Below are 27837 nucleotides of genomic sequence, written 5' to 3' on the forward strand. Positions count from 1 at the left end.
ACCCCTTCCCTTTGTGATATCTGAGAATTAAACCCAGAGAACTGAGAAAATTACCCCAAGTTTGCGTGAGTGTGCAGTAATCTACCAACAGCCATCTATCATCTGTTTTATTTCTGTGGGAGCAGCAATGTCGTCATCCTTCCCATTGGACGTACTTGCACACTGGCTTAATTGGGCAATAATTTGGGAGCATGTGGCACGCAGCCCTTAACCACACAGTGATAACCAGCAGGCCTCAAACAGGGCAACAAGGCCTGGGGCTCGAAATGTCACCTTTCGAAACGCTGTGCACCCCGAAGAGAGAGAGAGAGAGAGAGAGGGCCATTAACAAAGTATTTCTCCACAACAACATGCCAGGAGGACGCTGTTCCCATAACAGATGTCTTGAAGGGGTAATTAAACCTTGGCAGTTTATACGTGAGCTGTTTGTTTCACCACGCCACTACCGTATCCCCACCTTCCACCCCCCGCTGCTGCGCCAGTTGTGTCTTTATATGGCGAGTAACTCTAGTTTGCCACAATTCCAACTGCATTAGAGCTGATTGCTTCCCTGACACTTAATGGGCCTGTCTCCCCACATCTGCAAAGAATGAACCCAGACTGTGACATCATGCCGGAGGAAGTGAGAGTCATGAGAGTGTGGGTGTGTGGATGGCAAGGTGTGTTGGCGTGTACAGCGTGTGTGTGCTCTTCTATTCAAATGCGCACAAGTGTTCTCGGTGTTGTTTCCCAACCGTCTCTCCGAGGGACAAACCAGAAGGACGTGAAATGTCGGGCCCGAGAATCGCTGTTGCTTGTTCAGATCAGATGTGTATTATCTCGTCTCTGATAAAAACATGACTGTTTATTTGAAGTGCAGCTGTGAGTGAGAGCATCCCCCCCCCACCCTCTGAAAGTAAACACTGTGAAAATGCTTGCTCTGCTTGATGAAACCAGCGAGTGATCAAGAATGTGACTCCTTAACCAGAATGTTTTACACCATCTCTCTCATTGTTTGTTGCTCGCTAGTATTTATAGGCACACACACGCACACACACACACACACACATGTACACACACTTTGTCTCACCCTCACACTTTCGTCTCTTCCCGTCTGTTGTCGAGACAATAGTCTCTGCAGAGGAGACAGGCTGAGACAAGCCAGACTTGCTGCGTTCGCGGAGGTGTGTATTTATGTCACTCACGAGTCCGTAAATTGAACTGTGTACAACAGTTGTGCCCTTTTTCTAAATACACAGAGAAGTGTGCACCGGGCACTGCTCGGGCACACGCTGGCACTCATTTGTAGAGCTGTCAAAGTTGCACTGGATGGGAGCAACACATTTCTTGGCCTCCTCTGCTTCTCTGTATTATCTCACCTTCATGGGATATGGACCGACTTTGGAAAAGCCATAAATGGTAGAAAGTGTCCTTGGTGTGGCTATAAAAGGTCGTCAGCTCCTCGATGAGAAGATCGCGGTAATTTACAGCCAAGATGAGTAACACAACTAACTGGATTTCTTGGCGAGGAGAGTTAAGAGAAGGAATGAAAGGATGAGATGGAGAGAGGAGTGGCCTGGGTGCACCACTATTGCCCGTGGGCCACATCTGTCAACGGGCTGCCACAGAAAGCCGTAATCGACGATAAATGCAATGTTGCTGCTGTATATGGTTTATTCAGGGTGTACCGGCTTTCCATCTCGGAAAAAGTGTGCATCAGTACGCAGAAATTCCAACAACGATTTAACCTTACCACAACAAATGTACACAAGAGAGAGAACATGCCGTGACTCCCCCGAAGCATCCGTCGTCAGCTCGTTTTCACCTTGTGTAATTAAAGTTGTTTGTGAAGTGAGAGCAGAGCAGTGGAGGACGGCTTTGTTTGACAGCTTGACATCATATCGAGCTCAGGATGTTTGTGGTAATCGGACATAACTCCTTCCAGAGGGAGTGCAGAGCATTTACATTCAACACAATCAGAGAAATGATTCACAGGCCTCCAGTTGAGCTGGAGACCGAAAAACAAAAACAATAGTACGCTTCGGTACCTGAGAGTGTCCGTGCGTTTAGCTGCATGAACCCGATAAACAACGAAACGTTAAGTGAAGCAACCTCCTGAACATCCTCAGATCTTTAATTAGAGAGGTGCATTAAAGTTGTTGTTGCTTTTTTCACAGTCGCTGTTTATGCCAATGTCTGGACGCATCAGTCATCGATGGGAACTCTAGCCTTGGTTTTCTGTTAATGGAAGCCTTCACTAAAGAAACACCCGGACATCAGGCAGTCCGTTCTCCGTCAGGAGTCGACTTTCAGTTCACACACAGCTTTGTCTTGGTTCTCTGCATAAATGAGGTAATCTCTGTGAGGTTGGAGGAATGATGGGGCAGATCCAGACCCCACATTACCACTGGCAGCTTGATGAAGCGTATATGTGTCAGGCATTCAGCCAAATGGTGCTTGATGGGGCCTGCTCACATTAGCAGCAGCAAATTGAAAATGTAGCACATCTCCGCCGTCCAATTTACACGTAGGTGCCAAATCGTTGTTGACGCAAAAGCACGAGTAGTTTAAACAGGGAATTCAGATACAGAGAGATCATTAAAACGATTTTTAGATAGACTTTCAGTTTTAAAAACAATCGGAAATGGTCATGTTTGTGATCTCAGGAGGGAAAGAGAACTCAGATTTCCATACCGAACAAAATCAAATCTCACACCTGGGAAGCAAGCAGCGTATTAACACTAGTTGTAAATAGGGCCATAGATAGTACACCTCACTGGACACGGCTAAAGAGTTCATATTGCGTTAACTCCATTCCTCTCAATAGTCCGACCAACATCACGAGTTGTTTTCTTTCTTTACTCGTCCTGAGGTCCACCATACGTTTGCAATTCTGTCGATGCTTTAATGGGTCTAAACAGTCGACTTCAAACGCAACCACATCCAGTTTTGGCAATGGAAATGAGATCAATGGGTAAAATGGGGGCCAGACGGTGAGCAAAGCACAGCAGAGGGCCAATGACACAAGCCCCATGACTTCACCCTGGAAGTATTCAACCCCCCCCTTCCAAAACCCCCATCCCTCATCCCGTTGCACGCTTTCTCAACACTGGTGAGTGGAAAACTGTGTAAGGTTTAATGGTTCCCGAGGAGAGAATGGAATAAAACCTGTCCTATAGTATTAGCAGTCATGCGTAATGATGGATTATGGTCCTAGTCGTGCTTGTGGTGATCAGTCAGGAGTGTGTTGCGGTGCCTCTGCACAGCGCTGTGCGGTAGCTTTGTGCCGTATAGCTTTTAACCTTCATCTGCTGGTGAAGTTGGACTCTGGTCATCCAATAATAAAGGATGAGCCATATGTCCTGTTAATTTACACGACCCGTGACACAAATTTACACTTCACTTGATCGATGAAGAGGCCGAAAGCCTTGAGGAGAGCTTCTGTGCCTTCAACCTTTCTCTCCGTTTGTGTGTCTGCTTTGTGTTGAGTACTATTCCCACATCCCTGGAACCCGAGAATACCCCTCCATGGAAAAGGAGAGCAGGATAAAAGCAGAGGAGGTCGAAGGAGAGTCGCAGGAGAGTCGCGGTTAATAGATCCAAAGCGATAGGCAGGTCTGCTTGGGAAGCAACATAATTCAACCACGCTATCAGTGTTTACCAAAGCACCTGTTTTCACCTCGTCTCTCTCCATTTAACAACGGCGGCAGGGACTTTGCATTTTATCACCCATAATGAATTAGGTGGAGAAGATGAATGGAGTTTTGCATGGCTGCATGATAAAGAGATTCCAGTGTGTGACGCCGTGAGATAAGGAGCTGACGGATTGCAGGTCTCTCCTGGCAAAGTCGAGAAACTTAGGATAGGATTTCTGAACTTGCAGCTCTTCTCCCGACTTATTTGAACATCAGATAAACCCACTGAGACCCATTGTCTACCAGCAGGAGTACTGCTTTCCAATGCCATGACTAATCAGTTTTAGCTGAGAACATGTTTACACCTACCACTGCTGATCTCCTGGTCCTCTGCCGGTCGATTTAAACTGATTTGCTGAATGGTCAGACTCTGCGTGATCAAATTCTATCATTGCTCTGTGTTTGGAGGCAAAAACTCAAACCATAAATATAAAATAGAAATGTCAGAAGGTGTGAACTAAGCCTGGATGGGGGAGGCTGGGTGAGTTAATGAATGAATGCGGTTGGAGGCAGTTTTAGATGCATGGCGGAGTGATTTATGGAAACCTTTTGAAGGGAGCTCATTCCAGACACACGGCCGGCGTGCTGCATTTCAGAGCCGGGACCTTCTCCCTGCAGTACAGTGAGGGGGGGGGTTGAATGACCCGTAGGTCACTCGGCTCCGCTTGTGTACCACTCGCATATGCACTTCCTGATTTCCGTGGCAATTTGTGGCGTTTGGTTTCCAGCACATGTGATTCACTCCTCATCTATCTGGAGGTCAAAGCTACAGCACAAACACAAAGGAGGTGGTCCCGGTCTGGGATCATAAAAACTGGGTCAGGAGAGTATTCCTGCAGAGTCAGGCTACTTTCCCTTCGCCTCATTGTGCAGAATTATCAGGAAAAATGTACAGCATCTCAAGCGAGACTGGATGGAAATAGTTTTTTAATGGTCTTCTGCAGTCGAAATCTCTCTCCGGTTGCTCTAGTAATGATGACATCATGGTTTGAACAAGTCAAGCTTCCATCTTCTGTTCTTCTAGTGCGGATCCAGGACTAAGGAGGTTGGCTTGGCAGCGCTCGGTCCTAGTTTGTACGTCTGGTTCAAATTAATTGTCTATTTGATGCGTTTGGATTCTTATTACCAAGATCTTGCCACTTTGTTTGGAACTCATTTCCTACATATGTCAGATTGTTTGATCTTATCGGCTTCATTTATGCGAGCAGAAAAGCCGGGGGATTGTAAATATGAGCGGTAATTACACCCGATGGGAAGTCCCCACATAGGGACCTAAACAAACTGCTGCAGTGTGTATGCAGCTGCTCGCTGTGTCTGATCTTCCTGCACAAGTCGGCCATTGTCCCCCCGTTTGGCTGCTGTGTTTATTTTTTGGTTTGATCTCTCTATCTGCCCTCAGCTTTGTGTGTTCACATGTGTGGCCCGTGTGCATGCGTGATCCTGAAGGTGTGTGTCTGCGCGTGCACACGGCTGCAGGTGAGTCTGCGCCTCTGTGGCTTTGTCCTTCTGCAAGGAGTGTGTTAGTGTGTTTAGACAAAATACGGCTGTTTCTCATTGCATCTGTGTGTTTGGAGATGTGTGCGTCCGTCCTTTCTGAGAAGTCCCAGAGATGTCCCTGGTTGGGGTAACAGGAAGAAGCACTGACTTGTTATCAACTCCACATTGGTGAACGGGTTCATTGCCCAGGAGGAAATGAACCCACATTTGGCTCTCGCTCTAAATACCAGAGCAAAGGAAGAAGACATTATGTTTTTTACGACAGGAAAATGGTGCACGGGGATGATTCAGAGGTCAACCAATCATTATCACATCTATTTTTAGATTGCTGTGGGATTTTTGTACCCTGCTGTGATTTGCAATAAACACAAGACAAGATGCATTTAACTGTAACGCACTGTGTAGTTAGCTTGACCTGATCTACATGTGCAGAGCAGGCTCCGCTCTAAATATAGGCAGGAAGTCTAAAAACGTGGACGTGATCTAAGTTTAGGACGTACTAATATGATATCTGTTTTTCCTGATGGGTTCAATATTTCTTTATGGCGCCACACATCAATTTTTACACTGCCGCAGCATCCCGTATAAAACGCTAGGTTGTGCCTTCAGTCGTCGCCGTGCAGGATGAAACGAGAGCTGCACGTCACTGCCAAGAGGTTTACGGCGCCGGGGAATGAGGGCACTGTTTACACGTCGCCATAGAAATGTGCCTGAGATGTGGGAAAAATGGCTGCATATACTGGAAATTACTTCTCAGTCATTTCACATTTGGCAGGCCCCACCCCCTTTGCTGCTCTGAGCCAATGTTTTATTTTTTCTCCATATGAACCCGTTTTCTCTGGGCTACAGAGTCACAGAGAGAGAGAGGTGAGCTTTAATTTTTCGCTCTGTTGCGGTTGCAGGAGATAATTTGTGCAGCTGTTGTTAAAAATGTGGATTGTTCTCACTGCTCGTAATGTATAACACCCATGAAGGCCCTCTGCATGCAGGGATTGGGTTCATCCACCTGCTTATGACAATATTCATGCCTGGGGATTTTGGGACGTATGTTTAAGGAGGAGATAACGCCCTCTCGTCTGGGCATTAACCTCAAGGTCAGGTGCCATCACCGCTGCCACGAGCCACAAGTCTAAATTAGTTCTAAATAATTGCTTGCAGTTGTGGGTGTGCAGTTGTGTGTGTGTGTGTGGCTTAGGTTGCTGAGTGTGCAGTCTGTGAAACTTTAGCCCTGCTCCTTGATGTCCAGGCTCCTTGTGCTGACTCTGCAACACGAGGAGACCACCTGGGACTGACCAGGGGTCTGCTGGAGCCACTTTCTTTGTGTTTCTTTGGTTCTCAGTTAGTCTCGGCATTCAATACCTGTGAGTTACAAATAGCCACGGAGCTAGTACATAAATCAGCAGTGGTCATTTAAGTCAAAATGATGATGCAGCGATTCTCGTCTTTGCAACGGTCAGCGCATGTGTGTCTGGTGGATTTTAAATTGAATTAAATCTAACAGTGTCGGATCATATTGTAATCAGGTTCCTTTGGTTTGCATTGGAAGTGCAAAGGTAATCCGCTGAGCTAAGAGGGCGGAGTTGGAGTATTTTCTTTCATACCATGACTGAGTGACACTTTAGATTGAAAATCCAGATCATGGTCCAAACTACGGTTTGTGTATTTGCATAATTGTTTACATTTGATCTGTAGATTTGGTTTGTAGACGTCATTGTGTTGACAATCATTGTAAACAACTCAGTTTGAATGTCAAAAAAAGAAATCACATCATCAGAAGCCTCCGAGCCTTCCTGTGGGCCGCTTCCACTTCTTCTTCTGTTGTTTACTGCCGTCTCAACTTCCTTCAATTTGTCAGAAAGTCTAAAATATCACCAACCACATTTTGTTGTTGTTGTCTGAGGCACACCTGTTATTTTGACTCTGACTAAACGGAAAATAAGGGAGAGTAGAAGATCCGGACCAAACAAGGTAGGTGTGAAACTGTGAAAGCCCCCGTTTAGAGATTACTCCATTAAATGTGAGTGAAATTCCCCATTTTCCACTGACACAGCAACTGATAAAGACAACTGACAGTATTTTGGCTGAGTATCAAGGCCACAAGGCTGCAGGCCTCAGTTCTGCAGCTGAAGCAGCAAGACGAGAAAAAGTAGAGCATGACCAATCTTCTATCATGTCAGAAAACGGGAACAACAACGTCAAAGCATTCTCAGAATCCTCTGTGATCACATTTCACGGTCCTGGACTCGGCATCAACAGCTCGGAGGCATGCACCTGAATTTCATATTAGGACCTGTCTGAATCAAAGGTGGATGAACTCGCCCCTAAATCCCCTTAAAGCAGTTTGTTTTATTTATAGGAGCAGTCCAAGATGTCGATTTTCCATTGTGGTGACTTGTGAACACATTTGTTGTGTTTAAAGATTAAATTTCTGTTTCCCGCTGAAGATAAACAACACAGGGGCTTTTTTGGGATTTCCCTCTGGAGGTTTGTGTCGTGGAAGCAACGTCCTCCTCCACTGCTCGGAAGTGAGAGTCTCCCCACCCCCCTGATCCTGTTAATATCCAGATAGAGACAGAATTAAACACATTTATTCAAACACAATGCACAGATCCACAGTCCTCAGTGGAAAAAAACAGGTGTCACATCGGAGACGGCTCTCTGGTGCACAGGGCCAGCTTCAGATTTCAAAGGGAAGCCCTCTCCCTGGGATCACAGGGCCGGGGATGACAGGGAGGATGTGAAGACATCAGGACAGTGACTGAGATAACCATTTTTGGGCACGACTCTGCCCTGGGAAACTCTGGAGTACAGGGGTCCCGAGGATTAATCAGTGTTTGTGCAAAGAGGAATAATATACACTGTGTCTCAAATGGAGAGACAATCCTTCTCAACTTATTTATTCTAAAACAAGGAGCCAACGCAACAGTAACATAACTGCTCCCCTGAGATCTTTCAGCACCTTTCCTAGATTTGCTTTTGCTATAAATGCTTTTCTCTTGTGACACTAGTTTTTTTTGTGGCAGGCATCAGCATTAAATCTTGATTATTGGTGTTTTAACTCCATTGTTTCTGCATTCCTGACTTCCTCTCATCTCATCACACTGTTTACCAGCTCAAAGTGTAACCGGAGCTCAGCCAGCAGACTGTCCACATCTCATTTTTCATGCTCGGGTTCGAGATTTGCTTTCTCTTTTCCTCACTCACTCTCGCTCCAGTCGTTCCTCTGCCATCTACACACTTACCGGCAAATACCAGCACACAGAGAGGAAGAAAAACTAGTGACTCTCCAAAACCTCCACTGGCACACAGGAGTTGACTGCATAGTTTCCCCGATGCAAACCAGATGTGAAGCACTAATGTATGGCAGCGTGTTTTTTCTTTTTTTTTTTGCTTCAAAGGAAGACAAATGTAGGCCAAAAATGCAGTCCTCCGACCATCCGCACAGAGGGATGTAAAAATAAATGCACATTCATTCCGATCTTTCCCCCCGTGGCGGCTGGGACGGCACCGTGTGATTTGGAGTAATTGCGATGTTATTGTTTGGTGTCGGCGGAGAACTGTGGAGCACTGGGATGGAGACGAGGACAGAGGAGAGTTTCGTTGCATATATGGCGTCTTCCACCGCCAGGCACGTCCTCAAGTCCCACTGAGCCAAGTCACTGTCGAGATTCTAACAAATTTATGATTCGAGCAGAAAGCCACACACGTCAGCGGGAGACGTGCAGTGCCTCCTGTTTATCTTTGGTACACAGAACGACTGTAAAATCCTCTTTTTAATAATCGAGTCCACGAGGTTTGACGCACAAGTCTTTCAGGCCAGCTTAGCCTTTTCCTCTAATGCCACAGTTGTGCACCACACAACACATTCAAGGCTAATATTAAAAGACATCAAGTCATATACCCACACTTGCACGGTCGTTAAAATTGCCAAAAAGGGACAAATTACAAAGGCCGTGGGGACATTTGCTGCAGCAGGTAGTCATTTCCCTGCTTTGTGTTTATGATGCCGGCTTTGATTTGAGCCCAGAGTCGCCTCCCACTCCACACCAGCTGGTGTTTAAATGCTCAGGGACAATAACAGGTTAGCGCTGCAGTGTCTGGTCCTGCAGCCTCCGACGAATCCTCGCGTCTGACCCTGGCTCCCACAGAGGAGCGCTCTCAGGTGCCCTCACGACAACCCCCTCCCCACACACACACACACACACACACACACACACACACACACACACACACACACACACACCGTGCCACAACTCGCTCACTGCCGCTCTTCAAAGCCAGGCGGTCCAAGCGGCTTCCTGTGTGAACTCTTTCCTGTCGTGTCCTGGGAACGTGGGTGGGCCCCAGCGTCTCCTCTGATGGAAGACAGAGGGAGATAGAAAAATGACAGCACTCATGTAAGAGCCACTGGTTGTTTACAAACAGCATCTCAACAGAGGCTGGACGGAGACCCCGGAGTGTAAACTGTGGCGACGGCAGATTGCTCAAACCCTCAGACATCATTCTTACGATAGCACTTGTGGTTTCTCTGGTTTGGAATCAGTGTCGCAACCAAGCTAAATACCAGGATTGAACTGTGATAGAAATGTATTGTCCTAGATTGTTTACCCACCGCAAGTAAGCAAGAATTGTTATTGACATTAGAATTAAAATGTTTTTTGTATCAACATAACTTGAAGCTTGTCTAAATAAGCCCAACTGCTTGTGAACGAGTTGTACCATTATCTCTGCTTCATGAGCAATTTCCTCCTCATCCTGTGATAAGATTCATCACATTCATGTGTGTCCTCACGATTACTGGACTTCATTTATCTGATCCAGCGAAAGCCGGTAAGAACAGCGCACCCAGCGTCTGACTCACACAGAGCGAATATATCCCAGGGTCAAGCCCCTGTGTTGTTTTATTGCAACCAGAATGGTTTCAACCACTTTTGTCCATGAAAACAATTAGTCATGTTGATGTGATTTAGCTCTCGCAGTGATTAGTCTCAGAGAATATGTGGATCTGGAAGCTTTTCACAAAGGACGTGACCTCAGTTGCCAGTCGCTTGAAGAGAAACATGAATATAAAACATCTGACACTGTGTCATAAACAGAAATGTTCTGAACCATTAGAACAAGACTCTTGCAATTCATGCCTTGTTCCTTTTTGCATTAGTCACCGAATGGAATGTCTCGCATGGTTGGAATAAAATAAGATCAGACGATATCTTCATCAGGCCTCTTTTCAAGTGGCCACTGGACTGAGACACAAATGATTTTTCTCTCAAGTGTGTTTTGGACATTTTACTTTACTTTCGATACGCTCAACCGGGCTCTCAAATGATAGACTTAAGTGTCCAGTGCTTTACTTTTTTCCCCGTCCCAAACCCGGCCAAGGAGCTTTTCTGTGTCTGGAAGATGTCCATGCACCAGACAGAGCGAAATGTGATGATATGTGTTTATCCAAAAGCAGCCGTTCCACTTTTTCTCTAATTTGATTTAAGACCTGCTTTACTATAGGTTCACGTTTGAGATTGGTTTTGGTTTAAGGTCGAGCTCCAGCGTTCATTTAATGTCGCTGTTTGTTTTTTTGCTTTGTCTCATCCCACTCTTGTTTGATTTCCTTCTCTGTTCCTCCATCACTCTCTCTGGGACCTGAAGGGAAACAGTCCTGTGTCCTTGCAGGGGACAGAACACTCCTTCCTTCGGTTGTGTTAGTCTGTTTGCTGCCAAAAAATCCAGTTAGTTGAAGGTGATCTAGAGTCTTTTTTAGCGGCTACTTTTTTAAGTAAATACGACCTGACTCTTAACAGTAAAATCCACACTTGTTGAAGTATCCACTTGGACATTAAAGTACACAAGTCACAGTGGACCTTTAAACAAAGGCCTAATAAAGAGAGCAGTTCCTCTCTTTGCTTTCTCTCTCTCTCTCTGTTGCTTTTAGACGACACACAACATAGTGACAGCTTTTGTACAGTTTCCCATTTTCTCAATAAACTGAACCCTTTTAAAATCATCTGCCTCTCCAGATCGTGACAGTGTTTCCACCACCAGTCATGTTGTGTTATCAGGCTGGATACAGTTGCACCACTTCCACTCTTGACTACTGTATGTTGGAGATATGGAGTCCTACAATAGTGTACCCACAAGAAGTGTATTTCGTGTTGTAAAGTCACAGTTCTCATACTTTGTGCTTATCCTTAAACAAGTATATTATGTGTTCTGTTAACCTTTTGGGAACAAAGTAAGTTATTCTGAATCAATTCACTTTGTAGAAGAGTTTTATCAGGTGGCCATGAGGTAGAGCGGATCGGCCACTTACCAGAAAATAGGCCGATCCCTGTCTCCTCCAGTCCACTGACCTTGGGCAAGACACTGAACCCTAAACTGCCCCTGATGAGAGTGTGTAAATGATCTGTGAATCAAACAGCGCTGCATACAGAAGTGTTGTGTGAATGGGTGAATGTGACTTGTACAGTTACGTTTGAGTGGTCAAAGAGATGTAACGTGTTTCATATCACAGCTTTAATGCTAGAATTCTCTGTAGGAGAGATAGGGATATCTGTACATTTATTTAAAACATGTGGGCACAACTGCACTTAATGCATTGTCTGTCTGGTTGCACAGTTTGTGTATTGGACTGCACACACACGTGTTACATGTCATTTAGCTTGTCCAGGACCCCTCTTCTGACATTTGTCAAGATGAACTCTCCCCTCTGCTAATGTAACATGTCAAGTGCTTTGTTTAGTCTGAGTAATAACAGATATTTTACAGGCAGATTCTCTAAACTGACAAGAGGGAAGAAGGGAAGAGCTGCCATCTTGTACCAGGAAGGTCTCTGTGGACGGCTCAGTCGGAATCAAACAGAGCGTAAGCAAAGTTTGTGCTGGGGGATTAACAGGCCTGCCCGTGGGACTGGACTGGACAGGGTATCTGTGAGTCCTTCAGTACCCAACCAGGACTGTGTCCCCCAGCAACAGCATACAGTCTGCTTGTTTGCATTGGTCAGAGCCTCTGTGGTGCCTCACAACCGTCTCTGAACCCCCCCTCACCCTCCTGTGCACCCCTGGCATTCCTCTGCTATCGACAAGTCTTAAAGAAGTTAAAAGGTTCTTCACATCCCAAGTTGTTTACGAGTTGTACGGAATGAGTAACATATGCAGGAGTTTGGTTTTCATTCATCTTTAGCTCTTCTTTAGAGCAGCAGTGGTAAGCAACGTCTGTCCTGATTAGCCGAGATGTTTCTGTGAAGATGTTCTTTCTGCGTTACCGCATTTTTTCTGCTGGTATTCCAGCTTCCTCCCAAAGTCCAACAACTTTTATACTGGGGGTTTTAGGAGACTCCATATTGCCAACAGGCCAATGTTGGCTGGCTGGCAACCTGTCCAGGGTGTTACCCGCTTCTGGTCCAATGAGGTGGGCTCCAGCTCCCCCCTGCGACCCTCAGAGGATAAACTACAGTTAATGGATGGATTGAGTTCTTGTTCAAGCTAAAAATGTTACGTCTTCATGGCAACAGCCTCAGTAAATCTTGGTTTCCTTGAGAGCATCCGCCAAAGCCAATCTGATTGATTATATTTGCAGCGTTTTTGGCCAAAGGTTGGAATGAGAGGAATCACAGAACGCCCCAGCAGAAGGGGTTTTGTACTTTTAAGGCAATTTAGATTTTGAAATTTCTTTAGTGAAAGTGGAAAAACTTTGTTGAGGTGATAGAGCTGCAAGGCGAGTGTAAAGGGTTCATCCTCTAAGAACCATGAACATGCTCTGTGAAGTTCATGGAAAACTACATCTGGTTTGGAGATGTGCTTTGCTTTGAGCAGATGAATTTCTGCAGAGTCACTCACACTGACCCATATAGCTGCATGTGATATATATATTGTCGTCTATCATGTGAACTCCCTGTGGTGCATTTCAAGAGAATGAAATCCACTGTTTCCAATATTAAACAACGATCCCCACTTTGTGCTGCAGTACTATAATTAAACTCTGTACAATATATTTGGACTCTTGCGCTGTGTGAAGTAAGTGGTGATTTCCTTGTAGCCCACTGTTTTCTCAGGGGGCCGAGTTCAGTCAGAGTTTTGGTATTTGGGAACATTATTAACCCGGAGTGGGGTTCTGAGTCACTTGGTCCTGGACAAGAAGGAGATGGACCTTTGGCGAGAAGTGGACGTGTACAGTAGTAGATACAAAGCCCTGTGAGACCTGGCCTCGGGACCAGAGTTCACTGTGATCAAACAGATCCAAGTCTTTTTCCTCTGGTGGGTTTTGGGTCAGCGATGTCTGCGTGCAGTCATGTCTTAGTCCGTCAGCCCAGGGGTCAGTGCACTGACGTCATGCTCCTCTCTGTGAGAGCCAGAATCATCTAGAGTTCATTCCAGGCTTTGCGTTGGCTGCTCAAACACTGATACTCAGAGTGAATCTCTGTGAAATGTAAACCCCAAGACCTGGAAGTCGAGCCCTTTGTGTGATTGTTAAAGTAATTTATATTCATGTATCAGGGTTTGGAGAGTTCACCACACACTAGAGGATAATTAGGTTGATTTTGTTTCTCATTCACCGCTGCTGACAATAGTCTGAACAGATTATCTGCCCAAAGGATCCTCCTGCGAGAGGTGATCACAGACATAATCTTAGCCTACTGGACCAGAGACTCCCTGTTTTTTAATCCCAATTTCTCTGAGCAGAAACTTGAAATAGCCAATGGCGATGAGCTCAAAAGTCACAAATTATGATGTTTTTCTCTGCAATAGAAGGTCAGATAAATTAAATATTACTACATTTCTAATGATCACTGGTTTCTACCCTCTACCTACAGCCCCATTACTAGACTAACAATACACCTTTATTTCCAACTCTCCTCCAGCTCATGCTGCAAAATCTATAAGCCATGTTCTATCTTCTCAGCCATGACTTCATCTACAGCTTTTTTTTCTTTTGTTCATTTTGTTTTTTAGCTCAAACCACAACACAAAAGTACAACCAGCTGACGATTACAGTCCGTCATCGCTTAGTCTTTTCTCTAAAGTCACGCTTGATGACCTAAGTCCCAATCACCGCTCTGAAATCACACTCACAAGTGTGTGGTCCAGCGTCTTGACTGAATCATCTGGTGTGTATTTAGAATAAGTATTAAAAGGCTGTTAAATGCATCATTATGTGTGTGGTCTGTCAAGATTCTAAAATCCTCTTGTGTGCACGTAGCCTTTACCTGACTGCAATCAAACGAGTTATTCTAGCTCAGACCCACACGTCACTGGAGACCATTAAAACACTTGTAGAGAGGAGAACCAGCCAAAGCTGCATGGGGCGTTAATAGCAGGGACGTGATGCATTCAGGAACACTGGGTGATCCACACCAGGTACAGGGATTTAGACTAGTCAGACATCTGCGTTCAAATATTCCTCACCCTGTCGGAGGAGGACGCACTGTACTTTATTCCTTTATACCTTTCATGACCTACTTTCTACAACCTCTCAGTAGAATGGATATGTGGATTACACAAATGAACCGTGGGAGGGTAATGAACAGCAGCCCGATGTGCTTTGGAAATGAAAGCTGACGGCGGACGTCATAGCGCTGCCTTTCCCGGCTCTGTGAGTCATGCCCTGTCTCGTTCCCTCACCTGGCAACCGGGAGCAGCGCATACCTGCCTGGCACTGCAGATAACATTAAGGTCACTGTGCTCGTTCTCAGCTGTATACTTAGTTGATCTAATCTCCACGCCGCGGTTAATGTGGGCTGATGGCAACGTCACTGGAAGCCTCTGATGGATGGAGTGTCAAATGTGCAGAAATTGATGTTTTAGAAAAAAGCGGAGACTTGCGAGTTCAGCACCTAGATTGCACAGGTCAACCGCGGCTGCTTGTTCTGATCGTTTGCCACGAGCCCCCAGATGAATACGATAATATTTGACATCAGATACTTAAGATGTATCCATTCAGTCATTAGATGGAGAGTTACGGCCGGGCGGTGATGCAAGCCAGTGTATACACACGGCTGTCCAGGCATGTACAGTTTCAAATTTATGTCTTTAAGTTTTTGAAGGTGGGGGGGGGCTGAGAGAGCACTCTCTGGTTTGGGGAAGACGGCGCTGAACTGAACTTTCTCACCCCGACTCATTAAGAGCTTGTGTCTCGCAAAAAGAAAAAGGGCTGAGTCGGATGAAACTCGAGAGTCGGGGACGAAGTTTTCCTTCATGACAGATTTGGCTTTTATCCTTCGTTCCTTTTTCAGTGTCGCCCACAGTTGTGCAGGAGTGGGATCAGATTGTGCTTATGCAAACGTGGATTGTGTGAGTGTGTGTGTGAGTCAGTTAGCACAAGATAAGTTTGAAGTTCAATTTGATTATTATATAAGAGGTGATTATTGCTCCACGTTCTTTAACGGGAACACTTCTTCACGCCGCTGGGAAGCCACTTGTTACTGAGTCACGTTCACAAACACCAGTACACAAATACTTCCCGGGGTTCCTGCATCAGTTCGTGCTTCACGCTTTACTCATAAACAGATTCATGCCTCATAAATATTTACAGGTGCTCTCGGTGTGTGTGGGCCTCACGTGACGGAACTTTCTCGCCCTTTTTTTTTTTCCGTTGCCCCAAATCTCACGTCTGCAGATTCCGAGCGGTGGACGGCGACAGGAAAAGAGTTTGGTTTGTTAGTGAAGGAAAATAAAGTGACAGCTCGCTCTCTTATCGCCTCCCTCTGCGTCCACTGCACTTTCATCACACACTAGTAAAAAAGTTAACAGGGATTCTGGACTCACTCTCAGAACTCTCTCTCGCTCTCTCTTTATCTCCCGTCTCTCTCTCTCATTTTTCCACTTGCTCCCACTTGCACTGGGTGTTTTGTTTGAGCTCAGCTTCTTCGCTGGTACAAGCCAAAAATATTTACAACATAAATATTGGCAGTGAGAGTCTATAGTGAAGTGCCACACTGGAAAAAGGTGACTGAATCATTTCTCAAGACTCTCCCTCCTCTTCTAGGTTCTGCCTCCTCGCCTCTGTTTTTTCATTGTTTAAATTCCGATTGTTTTTTAAAATGTCGCTGTCTTCTTTGTGTGTTTCTAGACTTGCAGAGAATCTACAATGGCCGACCGCTTCGACTGTGTCGGCTGCAAAGAGTCCCTGTACGGCCGCAAGTACATCCAGTCCGATGACAGCCCGTACTGCATCCCCTGCTACGACAGCCGGTTCTCTAACACGTGTGACGAGTGCAAGGAGCTGATCGCCCATGATGCAAGGGTAAGGAATCTATCATAGCGTGATCAGACATGCAATCAGCTGTCTGTTGCACAATAACACTATGAAGTAAGAGTTTCATGCAGAGTTTCACAAAAATTAAGAGCTAAATATTCTTGGAAAGGTTCTCCGCTATAGTGTAACCTCTGGAAATCCTCAGGGTTTCCACACTGTGAGCATGTATATAAGGATAAAGCACATCAAGAAGAACTATACTAGCTTCAGGTCATTTTTTTCTATCATGTCTTGATGTGGCCTCTGGGAGCTACAGCAGAAGTTATGTCATGTTAATGATGCGTAATTCATGGCAAATGAGCCGTGTCTATATATTCTGTGTGGCAAGACACAGTAAAGGCTAATTTAACTCACAATTACAGAGGCAATTTCCACTAAGTCCACATAAGCCAACGGGCTAGACTGTAAAAAATGCTGCATGAGGGAACGTCTCCAGCTCCCCCCCTCAATCAAGTTCAAATTCAATCTTTGCTTAATGGAAAACACTAACACTGAATGGATGATTTAAGTCTGAAATATGCAATTTATTTGAGTTTACAGAAAGAGGCATGCGTGGAAGTTTACTTTGCTAATGTGGCCTGTGAGTCGTCAACATCCTCTAGGGCAGCGGACGAGCCGGGACGTTTCCCCTAGACAATCACTTCACTCCCATCCTTGTGAAATGTTTTAAAAACAAAACCATGCACACAAGTACAATATGTGCAGGCAACCACACACTGATTGTGAGTGTGTGTTCACATTACACTGGTCAGTTTGACCCAGGACGGCTCCGTACTCCTTCCTGTGTTTGCTTCCTCTAGATGACTGAGGTCTAGAGCCTTAAATGGCCACTGTGTAGGACTTAGGGATTTTTACTGACAAAAATGTTGTTTCCATTAGTGTAATATCGCCTGAAAATCAAATATCTGTGTGTTTTCCTCATTTACAATGAGCCCTTCACACATCACTAGAATTCAAACAGGGCTTTTCATGTTGTATGTAACCTGAGGCCCCTGTAGGTTCTCCTGCAACCCTTGAAGGGGTCATAGCGGTGTTCAATATATAATTCCAAGGCTACATGCCAGTAGATCCTCCATACTGAAACTTCAAATTATAAATGTTTTGGAGGACACACAATTAAGGTCAGTAATGTGTTTATAATTGTATGAAATAACCTCCAGTATCCTTGTTTTCTCTTTGCGTTCTGCTGCCAGGAGCTCTTCTATGAGGACCGACATTATCACGAGCACTGCTTCCGCTGTTTCCGCTGCGACCGCTCGCTGGCCGACGAGCCGTTCACCAGCCAGGACGACGCGCTGCTCTGCAACGACTGCTACTGCAACGAGTTCTCCTCCAAGTGTGTGGCCTGCGACAAGATTGTGATGCCAGGTAGGAAGGAGACAGGGGTCATTACCTCCACAGGGGTTGTGTGACTTTCTGCAGGATCATGTAAAAATGACTGAACAGATTTTCTTGAAACTCTGTGGAAGGAGCTGAGGGAGAAGCCATTCACTTGTAGAGCGGATTCAAGACAAGGCTTTAGGCGTTTTAAGACATTTTTATGAATTGGTCAAATTTCGTTCGTATGTGGATAATGATCAGGATATATATCTTATCTCCAAACATGTATTATATACGCCAGATATGTGCACTGCCTTCTAGTTTAATTTGTTCTGAATAACTTTTACTTTATTTTTTTCATAATTAAATGTTATTTTTGCTAAAGAATCATTTTTCAGTTGAGGTTTGAAAAGTATGTTTCTTATAAAATGGCACCAGATTAAAAATTTAATTAAATAAAACAGTGAGTACCTTGCACAAAAGTGCACTTGACATGTAACTTTACTGACCAACTAAGCATCAGTCTTTTTGTCTCACATTACATTTTCCATGTACGATACAAAATAAACATTCGAGATAGAAAGGTAAATGATTTGGAAAATGATGACATGGCAATCTCCATGAAGCAGGGACAAAGGAAAAGTATAAAGTAACAGATCAAGAAGATAAAGTGAGGAAAGAGGTTTTTAGAAAGAAAATTGGAGGAGAAGTGAGGAAGACGAGGGTCCAAGATGGAGGTAGCAGGGCTGAATGTGACAGAGTCATTTCCAATCTGCTTGACTTGTTGTCTGTAAGCCAGATCCCCAAGGCAGAGGGGGGGCTGCCAGCACACTGATGATAACTGGAGATAAGAAAGTCAGTTTATCCAGCGTCCATGACCTCCATCTTTATTTCTACTGTAGATAGTTGTAGTAGATAGAATGTTCATCAAGTGAGTGGACGTGTTGATGATGTTTCTAACATGAAATGGCCGTGAAACTGGAAGAATACAAAATATCTAGGAGTATACGTCATGTACTGCCTCCTGAATGACCTGCTTAGGTTCTCCTTCCTCGCCTGAATGCTCCGGACACATCAGACTCCAACAATCTGCAATTTTCACATGTGAAAGGTCCAGAAAATGCCCAAACCTAGATTTCAGGACATTTCGACATTGGGCCCAACAGGAATCTAATATAGATGAACATAGGAAGACTGAGATCCAATTTAGCTGCCTTTCTGAAGAGTAAAAACTTTCCTCGAAACATAAAAAGTTCACATCTGAATTCACCGTTCTATCATTTCCATCATAGGAAACACAGACACACTTAAAGCTCGTTAAATTACTGGGGCTGAAGGGGTTTAAAGAAACTAACAGCAAAGTCATGTAAACAGATTCCTCGAAAGCTGCTTGGTTTCCAAAGCTCGATCAGATAAAACTGTCGTGCACAAGTTGTATTGTTGTTCAGATAATGATCATCTTCCTGTGTCACTCACTTTCCAGAGATAGAAAAGTAAAATGAAGACTGGAGAGAAGAGAACTTCCATTGTTTGCAAAGCCTGTTTTCAGTGAAGAGACTTCCTCTTGTGAAACTCCTCTTAGTAATTAGAAGTCGTTTGTTTTGGAGTCCTTCTTGTTCATGTTTGTTTGTATTTGCAAAAAACTCTCGTTACCTAAATGCTAATCGTTCGCCGTTGAGCCCGTGCATTTCCTGTGAGCTTATAACCTGGAATGCTTCTGAAGGGGATTTCTGTGTTTTTGATTAGAGACACCGCAGCACACGGCCTGGAGCGGTGAAACATTAGCAATCTGCAGACAGACACAAAGTACAAAATGTCAGCCCCCTCGCAAACCACTGCGTCACCATAGAATAAACCAACCAGTCCAATAAAGAACTCAACAGCGGAGGGGTAGAAGATGGATTGTCTTTTAAGGACTGCCGCCAGTTTCCTGCAGTGGGAAAGAAGTTTTGGGGCCTGTGGTTCAGTACAAGAGTTTCATAGTTCGGTAAAATTACCAGCAAAAGATATAAAAATGGTTTTGTGAAGGAGGGTAAAAAATGGATTTCACAATAAACAGTTAAATGTCATTCTGTTCGTTTTCAGTCCGTCCTAATCCTGTCAAAGTGATATCTGGAGGGCATTTCTACCAATTCTTGGAATCAAGTATAAACTTATTAAATTTTGGAAAGTTCTTTGACTCGAGTCAGATCATAGATATAAAAATGGACGTTGACTCCAGATCCGAAAAATAAAACTAATTCAGAAGTGAATTTACACTTGTATTCTCTCCAATGACCAGCAGAGGGTGATTTCGCTCGTGGCTAAAAATTCTCTGTAACGTCGATAAACATTTTCAGAGTTAATTTTGTAAATGATTGTGTCATTTAGAGTAAAATAGATTATAAAGCACAGTAGGCATCAGACTTGTGATTGACAGCTGGTACCGTCCAGACTCCACCCCTTCCTCCTCCTATGTCGACTTTGCACAAACAAAGATGGTGGTCAAAGGTTAATGTCACTGTGAGCTCACAAAACAACACCTGTCCTCTCCCTTTCTCTCTGCCAGGCACCAGGAAGTTGGAGTACGGCGGCTCCACGTGGCACGAGGGCTGCTTCACCTGTCACAGCTGCGAACAGCCGATCGGCTCCAAGTCCTTCATCCCCGACAAGGAGGAACACTACTGTGTCTCCTGCTACGAGGACAAGTTCGCTCCACGCTGCACGCGCTGTAAAAAGGTAAAAAGGTTGAATCCCCTCAGAAACAAAGTTAAAGAAACCATGAAAGACAGACGAGTGGCGTTAACCCTGCGTCTACAGGAATGTGCATGGGTCTAGATTCTAGAAGTGATCGTCACCTGACCTCTGACCCGTGTCTTTTTTTCAGACCCTGGCTAAAGGGGGTGTGACCTATCGGGAGGAGCCGTGGCACAAGGAGTGTTTCGTGTGCACCAGCTGTAAGACGCAGCTGGCGGGTCAACACTTCACCTCCCGAGACGACAGCCCTTACTGCATCAAGTGCTTCGGCAGCCTGTACGCCAAGAAGTGCGAAGCCTGCAGCAAACCCATCACAGGCAAGACCACATCATGGGATCATGTGCAAAGAACTCTGATAAATACCATGAAGATCAGCAGCCTCATGTTGGAATCTCCCCTGTGGGCCTCAGTCAGAATATTCAGGATTTCATATTTGCACACAGGAGACTTTTAAGCAGATAAATCAGAATCAGAATCAGAATCAGATCAGAATCAGAATCAGAATCAGAAGGTATTTATTGCCAAGTAGGTTTACACCTACCTGGAATTTGCTCTGGTTATTGGTGCATACAATGAACATAGAAACATAAAAACACAATAAATACAACACACATAAGAAAAACAATATATATTTACTCACTATTTACTTCTTATTTGCTCACTTTTGTAATATTTATACAAAGTAACATTTATTTAGACATAATCATATCTAGATAAAAAGATATAAAAAGTGAAGTAAAAAGTGAAATGCAAAATGCAAAACAGTGAACAGTGTCAAATTTTTTTCCAGGTGAATTCCAGGATCTGAAGAATATTTTAATCATATTATTAAGACTTAAACGTAACCTCACAAGCCTTGGTATGGATTTTAATCTATTCCATTGTTTTTCTGTCCCAGGTTTCGGAGGAGGAAAGTACATCTCATTCGAGGATCGCCAGTGGCACCAGCCGTGTTTCTCCTGCTCCCAGTGCTCGGTGACTCTGGTTGGCGCCGGCTTCTTCCCTGACGGCGAGAGGATCCTGTGCCGCGAATGCAACACCAACCTATAGAGCACTCACAGTATACTCCCCCTTTCGTCCTCTGTCACAGCATTTCAAGAACCCCTAAGTCCTTACCCAGGAAGGTAACACAGGCTAACTAATGCTGCCTCTCAGGTTGTTTTATACAAAGACGTCCGTCCCTTACCGTCCCGTCTGGATCAGAGTTTCAACCAGGAGCTAGTGGGTGAAACCCTGTGCTGGTGCTGCAGTGTTTATGCAGTGAATACCACAGATTTCCTCTTTAACCAAAAACGTAATTATTTTGGTGACCAACTTTATGCTGTGCCTTAAAAGTAACATGGTTTACATGTTATGACTTATCAAACCAAAGAAAAATTCAAAGTGCTAGTCACTTTGCAAATAAAAACACCCAATCCCTTCATATATTAATGTTTTACCACATCAGGTAGAGATCATGCTCTGAAGACAAGACACCGAACACTGATCCAGAACCGAATTAAAAACCTAACACTCACTCTGTATTTTCTAACTATGTTGTAGTTACTGTTTTAATGCTCTTATAACTGCAGTTTTATGCATTTTGAATGTTGCTTTTTTATCTTTTTCGAGAAATGTGCGCCTGGCTTTGTGCGTCTTGAACGAGTTACTGTAGATAATGACATAGAAGGAGGTGTGACACTGTTGTTAGACCAATTTAAAAATGTGTCAGAAAGTAATAGAACAGTGAGACAGTTGTGATCAATGGAGTCATTTGCACTTTGGATTTGATTTTCTCTTGCCGACATGTTATGTGCACATAAACAACACAATTCATGGACATGGCACGAGACACACAAACCCCCTCTAATGTTATGTATCTGCTTGTGGAACTTTTCAATGACACTTATTTTACATAAGGTTTCATCATATTTCATTTGTTGTAACAAATCTTTTTTTTTTTTATCACCTTCGCTGAAAGGGCCAGCGTTTATTACCCAAAAAGAAGCTGAACAGAAAATGCATTACGGTTGTGTATTGCGTGTTCATCTACTACAGCAATTATTGTGTTACTGTTAACACTGTTGGTGTTTTGTTTTTCATTGTTAGTTTTTAACTTGTATGTATAAAAAAAAAAAAAAAGTAAAAAAAGTACTTTACATTATTTCAGCTTTGATGCTGGTGAGTCAGAGTTGGCGAATATACATTAAAAGATGAAAACTAAGCCATCGAGGCAAAAGCAGTGTGAACCTAAACTGATTATTGAAACGACTAAATGCTACAATGGTTCGTCTTATTTGTGAAGTCTTATTAAATACATTTACAACGACTGATCTTTGCTGAGCACTTTTTTTTATATTCTGTGGTTAAAGTGAAGTATCCATTACTGGTTTATGAGCTCATAGCTTTCTGTGGACTTGTGTTTACTGTCTAAACCAGAGGAAACCCATCTGGTGCGCTCAAACAGCCTTTCGAGGAAAGATCTGTGTGTGTGTGTGTGTGTGTGCGCATTTGTGTGTGTGTGTCTGTCTGTGTGTGCATGTGTGTGTGTAAATCCAGCAGGGGAAGGGCATGAAAGTATGCGAAAGTGTTGGAGAAAGAAACCATGTAAAAAGGAGTAAAAAAAGTGTGTGTCAGTGGGTTTAACATATTTTTGTACACGTGCAACAGAGGAAAAGGGAATGAGCACATATCTCTGTGTGCGTGTGTGTGCGTGTGTGTCTGTTTAGACAGTCACATTATAAAAGCAAGTCCTCATAATGTAAATCATATAAGGTTGTGGTTAGAGTAAGGTTTGGGCTGAGCTAGTAGTATGTGTGTGTGTGTGTGTGTGTGTGTGTGTGTGTGTGTGTGTGTGTGTGTGTGTGTGTGTGTGTGAAGAAGGGGGGCTGAATGTGTATTCATACACTGTTGTTTATGCTGAGTCGACTGTTTGATCGCCTTGATGAAACACACACACACACACACACACACAGTCACACACACACACACACACACGGCCAGATCCACTCTCCCGTCTGCTCTGGTGAAATCTCCTCCTCCCCGCCTCCGATTCAGATTTTTTCACCAAAAAAGGAAATGGAAAACTCGTAGCTGCATGGGGGAGGGAGGGAGAGAGGGAGAGAGGGAGGGAGGGAGGAAGGTGGGGGTTGACTGGTGGTGGAAGTGGGAGAGAGAAGAGTGTGGGAGAAAGAGCGAGAGAGAGAGAGAGAGAGAGGAGGGAGGATGTTCACATCTGGAGTTGCTCCATGGCACTTTCACTGGGGATGGGGGGGGGGTCTCCCTTTGGATTTATAGTGAGGAGGTGACGGGGGGGTGACAGCTCGCAGGACGAGTCATGTACACACACACACACACATACACACACTCTGAGATCAAGATACACTCTGACAGCTGTTACTAGTGTGTGTGTGTGTGTGTGTGTGGCTGCCTTCTAGTCAGGCCTCCTTCTCTTCCTGTTTCTCTCTCTTTGACCCACTTCAGCACCCAGTCACCCAGTAACCAGACTGGGAGTGTGCACCCAGTAACTGAGCCTGAGAGTTCCCCCCCCTCACAGACGTTTCACTGAAACATCCACCGTGCAAAAACAAACATTGGGCCTTGTATTTAGAGTCGGAACACGAGGAGTTGTTGTGTCGCGTGAGGCCGTCTGCCAGTCCTGTCATTTAGAACTTCACCCAAAGAGAAACCTGCACAGCTCTGTATATTTATCTTTATTTGAAACGGTGCTGCTCTGTTGAACTTTCGTCTTTTCAGCCTGAATCACAAAGTGGGACTTTGCTGAAGGAAGCTAATAATAAGACAGGTTTGTTTTCACTGCTCATAAACTACAGGACGGATCAGCACTGAACCTGGTGGAAGGATGTGGTGTGAATCAGGAGAGAAGATTTCAAATTTTGGTGTGGATCCACTTTCACTTTCTTTAGCATTGGAAGATTGGTGTTGAAAATGCGGCATTTTTAGGGGGCTGATATATGAGAAATTTGTTGTAGACTAAATGAAAAAATCTGGATTCTGTGGATTTAAAAATGGTTTTGGGCCTTAGCGGAGGTTATTAAATCAAAACATTTGCCATTGAGTGCTATAACGGTCCTTTACTTCGGTGTGAATGTATATTGTCATTGTTTCTTAAACCTGTCGCAGTATTTTTGGTTTAGGGTCAAGTCATGTAATTCCTCTTGAGGCCATTTGTTCTCTGTGCTGGAAAAGTGAACAATCATTGCAAAGCTGTTCCTGTAATAGGCAAATACATATTTTTCTCTCCGAATATTAAATTACAAACAAACATTTCTCCGATCTTAACTGAAATCCTGCGTCACATTGCGCAGGAAGTTAGATTGCAGCTGACTGATGAACAGCAGCCAAGAGTTGGCTCCATAAAAAGTATCAGAAGACGACAGCGGCTGATAGAATCATATTAAAACAGATTTTCTTGATCACTCCCAGATCTCTGCTCTCACCCCGACACAAGTTATCACAGTTTTCAGGGAACGTTTATACTCAGACACTAAAGTACATGAGATGTGATAAAAATTATCTTTATGTCTACGAAGGTCCAGTCAGTTTAACAGGCTTTGTTTTTGTGTGGAAATAGTTTCATTATAAAAAGGCTGTGTGTAGATCTACCGAAGGATTTACTCTATAGGCTCCCATTGAAAGAGCTGGAAATATGAGCTCCTGTCATAATCAACCAGGTTGTTGTTACTTTTAGAGGCTTAACTGTCTAAATATTTAAAAGTGAAAAGTATGAACATTATAAACATCTTTCACTGTAGTGGTTTGTATGAAATGTTATAGAGTAAAGTGCAGTGGCACAGGAGGATTCGATCAAGTAAAATAGTTGTACATCCGAAAAAAAGGTTTTGACATAAACACAAATGTGCAAAAGTTATTTTCTTTTAAAAATAGTGCAAATACCATAAAGTATTAATAGTATAAGTAGAGTGACATGACCACTATTACCAAATACAAATCCGATTTCCTTTTTTCCGTATGTGTGAAACTGTTCGGACTCTAATTTAACTTGATGCCTGAAACGATATGACAAAATTAAATCTGTTTAATTCATATCATGCAAGTTCTGATTGAATTTATTGATCAATACAAACTGAATCCATGTGTATCTGCTCAGATGGAGAATTTCAAGATGCAGCTGTGGACAAATTGATGAAATCGACCTCCAGTGGTGGAAAGTCGAGTTTCATGAAATAAAAGTCAGAAATGTTAAAGCCCTATGAGACGAATTGTGATTTGTGAATGTGGGCTATACAAATAAAACTTGATTGATTGATTGATTGAAATGTAAAAGGAAAATCTTGTTTTTCTGTCTCTTCTGACTCTGAGACTTACACAGAGGTGCAGTAGAAGTCATGTACATACATCCAGTACTAATTACACAGTAAGGTGACCAGGCTTTTCTTAGAATTGTTTCCTGTCCCATATTAAATCCTGGGAACCCGAGAAGAGCCGTTAAAACGTGTCGGAGGCAGAATCAGAAACAAGTGTCAAGGTGTCAAAGGCGTTTATTAAATCTTTTTAAAAATGGTCCCACATCACAACGTGTACAAATCAAAATTCACAAAATAACAGTTCAAGGACACTCGCTACACTCTGATGTCACTCAATGCAATAAGAGCAATGTCAGGGATTTAAATAACATTAAAGTAAAGTATATACTGTACACATGAGATGATGCAATTGTCAAGCCTAAGTTAAAACTGTGAGCCAATCATATATTTCTTCTCAGAGCCCTCTTCTAGTTTTAACCTGATTTTAATGGCTATTGCATTTGCCTCTGTTTGGTTTTGACCTCATTACTCTTGCATTGATCTTTATTTTTATCCTCATGCAAACTATTTATTTTATGTAAACTTGTTTGTTCAGTCTCTGCATCAATGTAACGTTTGTCTTTAAATTGCCTTAACTTGTATTTTTCCTCTAACATAAAAGTGCTTGTAGTTGATCATCTGATATTGGCTCTTTCATCCGGCCCCATAACCAAGAACTATAATTGAGTTTATGATCGAGATAATAAATGAATGAATGAACCATCCTCCTGTTTTTCCTTCAGCCGAAGATGGAGGCAGATATAATGAGATCAGGCTCGAGGCCGCGGCAGCTCGTGTTGCGGCAGCTTGAAGTCACAGCCTACATGATGTCTAGACGAGCTCGGCACAGCATGAGTCAGATGTTCACGCAGTAAACACACTCATCGGTTTCAGTTATCAGCAGTTTGCAGGGATTCAAGTCTTTATTATGTGTTAATGTCAGAACCGCTGATTCACAGGATCGGTTTTACTCCCGCTGACTGGAACAGTGGAAACAGACACACCTGGTGGGAACAATAACAAGTTGACTAATGACTGATGAGCAAACCTGGGCTGAGTGACGTGCTGTGTTAACACTCAGGTGTGTCCTGTGGATTTCCTAAACGCTTCTGGGGACACATTATTTTCTGATTTTTTGAGTTATCATTATTATATAACTTATTCTTGACAAGGGTCATGATTCTGCCCCGTTAAAGAGACTTTTGAGGTTGGACTTCGGACTTTTTATGGTCCATATGTGTGTATATATGTATTTTATATAAGAACAAACTTGCTTATCTTTCTAACTCTCTTTTATCAGGTGTCCCATATTCATAAATCCTCTTTATCAATCCAATCACAGAGAGCGTAACTGGAAGTCTGTGAGTCAACACACCCAATTATCAGCAGTGACGAAACATAACTTTATTTTTAAAGAACAAAGTGAGTCACATCAAACAATCGGGTGAAAAAAAAAAAAGACAAATAGCTGTGGAGGGCTGGAAGGTCTCAACTTTCACACCAGACTCAACACTGGCTTTCTGTGAGTTGATGTTTAATGTATGTGGGAATCAAACACGTGGTCATTGTGTACTGTTCTTGCTGAGTAGGGATCCCAGTCAACACTTTGGTAAAATCTTTGTCAGAACAGGCAAGAACCAGGATTTTATGAAATGACTGAAGATAATTAGTCAGAAACAAATATATTTTGCTTGGTCTGTAGTTTGAGAGAACTGAGAGCTGCTACAAGTTTTGACAGAAAAATTGCTTTTGGTAATTTTCCCCAGAAGAAAACCATCAGCCATACATTTCTATGGATTATCCTCGTGCTCCAACCACGGCCCGTGTCATTTCTCCGTTCAGTGTCCATCTGACAAAGTGCACTGGTCCACCGCAGTCATGGCTGTAGACTGTAACCTCAGCAGTCGTGGGTTAACCCCAAATGAGAAAATTAGATTTCACTTGCGTCAATAATTCAGCAAAAATCTGTGATTATTTCAAATTCAATTTCAAATTTTATCTGTCACGTACACATCAGAACAAATGGAGTGAAATGCCACAACTGTGTTTACAGCTGGTGG

The 27837-nt window shown here is 43.6% G+C and overlaps 1 protein-coding gene across 1 annotated transcript in view; it reads left to right on the top strand.

Moving 5' to 3' along the window:
* The window catches only part of fhl3a (four and a half LIM domains 3a), a 28535-nt gene extending 5756 nt beyond the window's left edge, over positions 1 to 22779 (top strand). Inside the window, exons 2-6 of the mRNA XM_061081168.1 lie at positions 16230 to 16403; positions 17609 to 17783; positions 20284 to 20453; positions 20602 to 20788; positions 21370 to 22779. Coding sequence (XP_060937151.1) covers positions 16248 to 16403; positions 17609 to 17783; positions 20284 to 20453; positions 20602 to 20788; positions 21370 to 21521 — 840 coding nt within the window. The 5' untranslated portion in view covers positions 16230 to 16247 and the 3' untranslated portion in view covers positions 21522 to 22779. The remainder of the gene's footprint in view (positions 1 to 16229; positions 16404 to 17608; positions 17784 to 20283; positions 20454 to 20601; positions 20789 to 21369) is intronic.
* The last annotated feature ends 5058 nt before the right edge of the window (positions 22780 to 27837 follow it).

The sequence above is a fragment of the Limanda limanda genome, chromosome 11 (genome assembly GCF_963576545.1).
Source record: "Limanda limanda chromosome 11, fLimLim1.1, whole genome shotgun sequence".
Lineage (NCBI taxonomy): Eukaryota > Metazoa > Chordata > Actinopteri > Pleuronectiformes > Pleuronectidae > Limanda > Limanda limanda.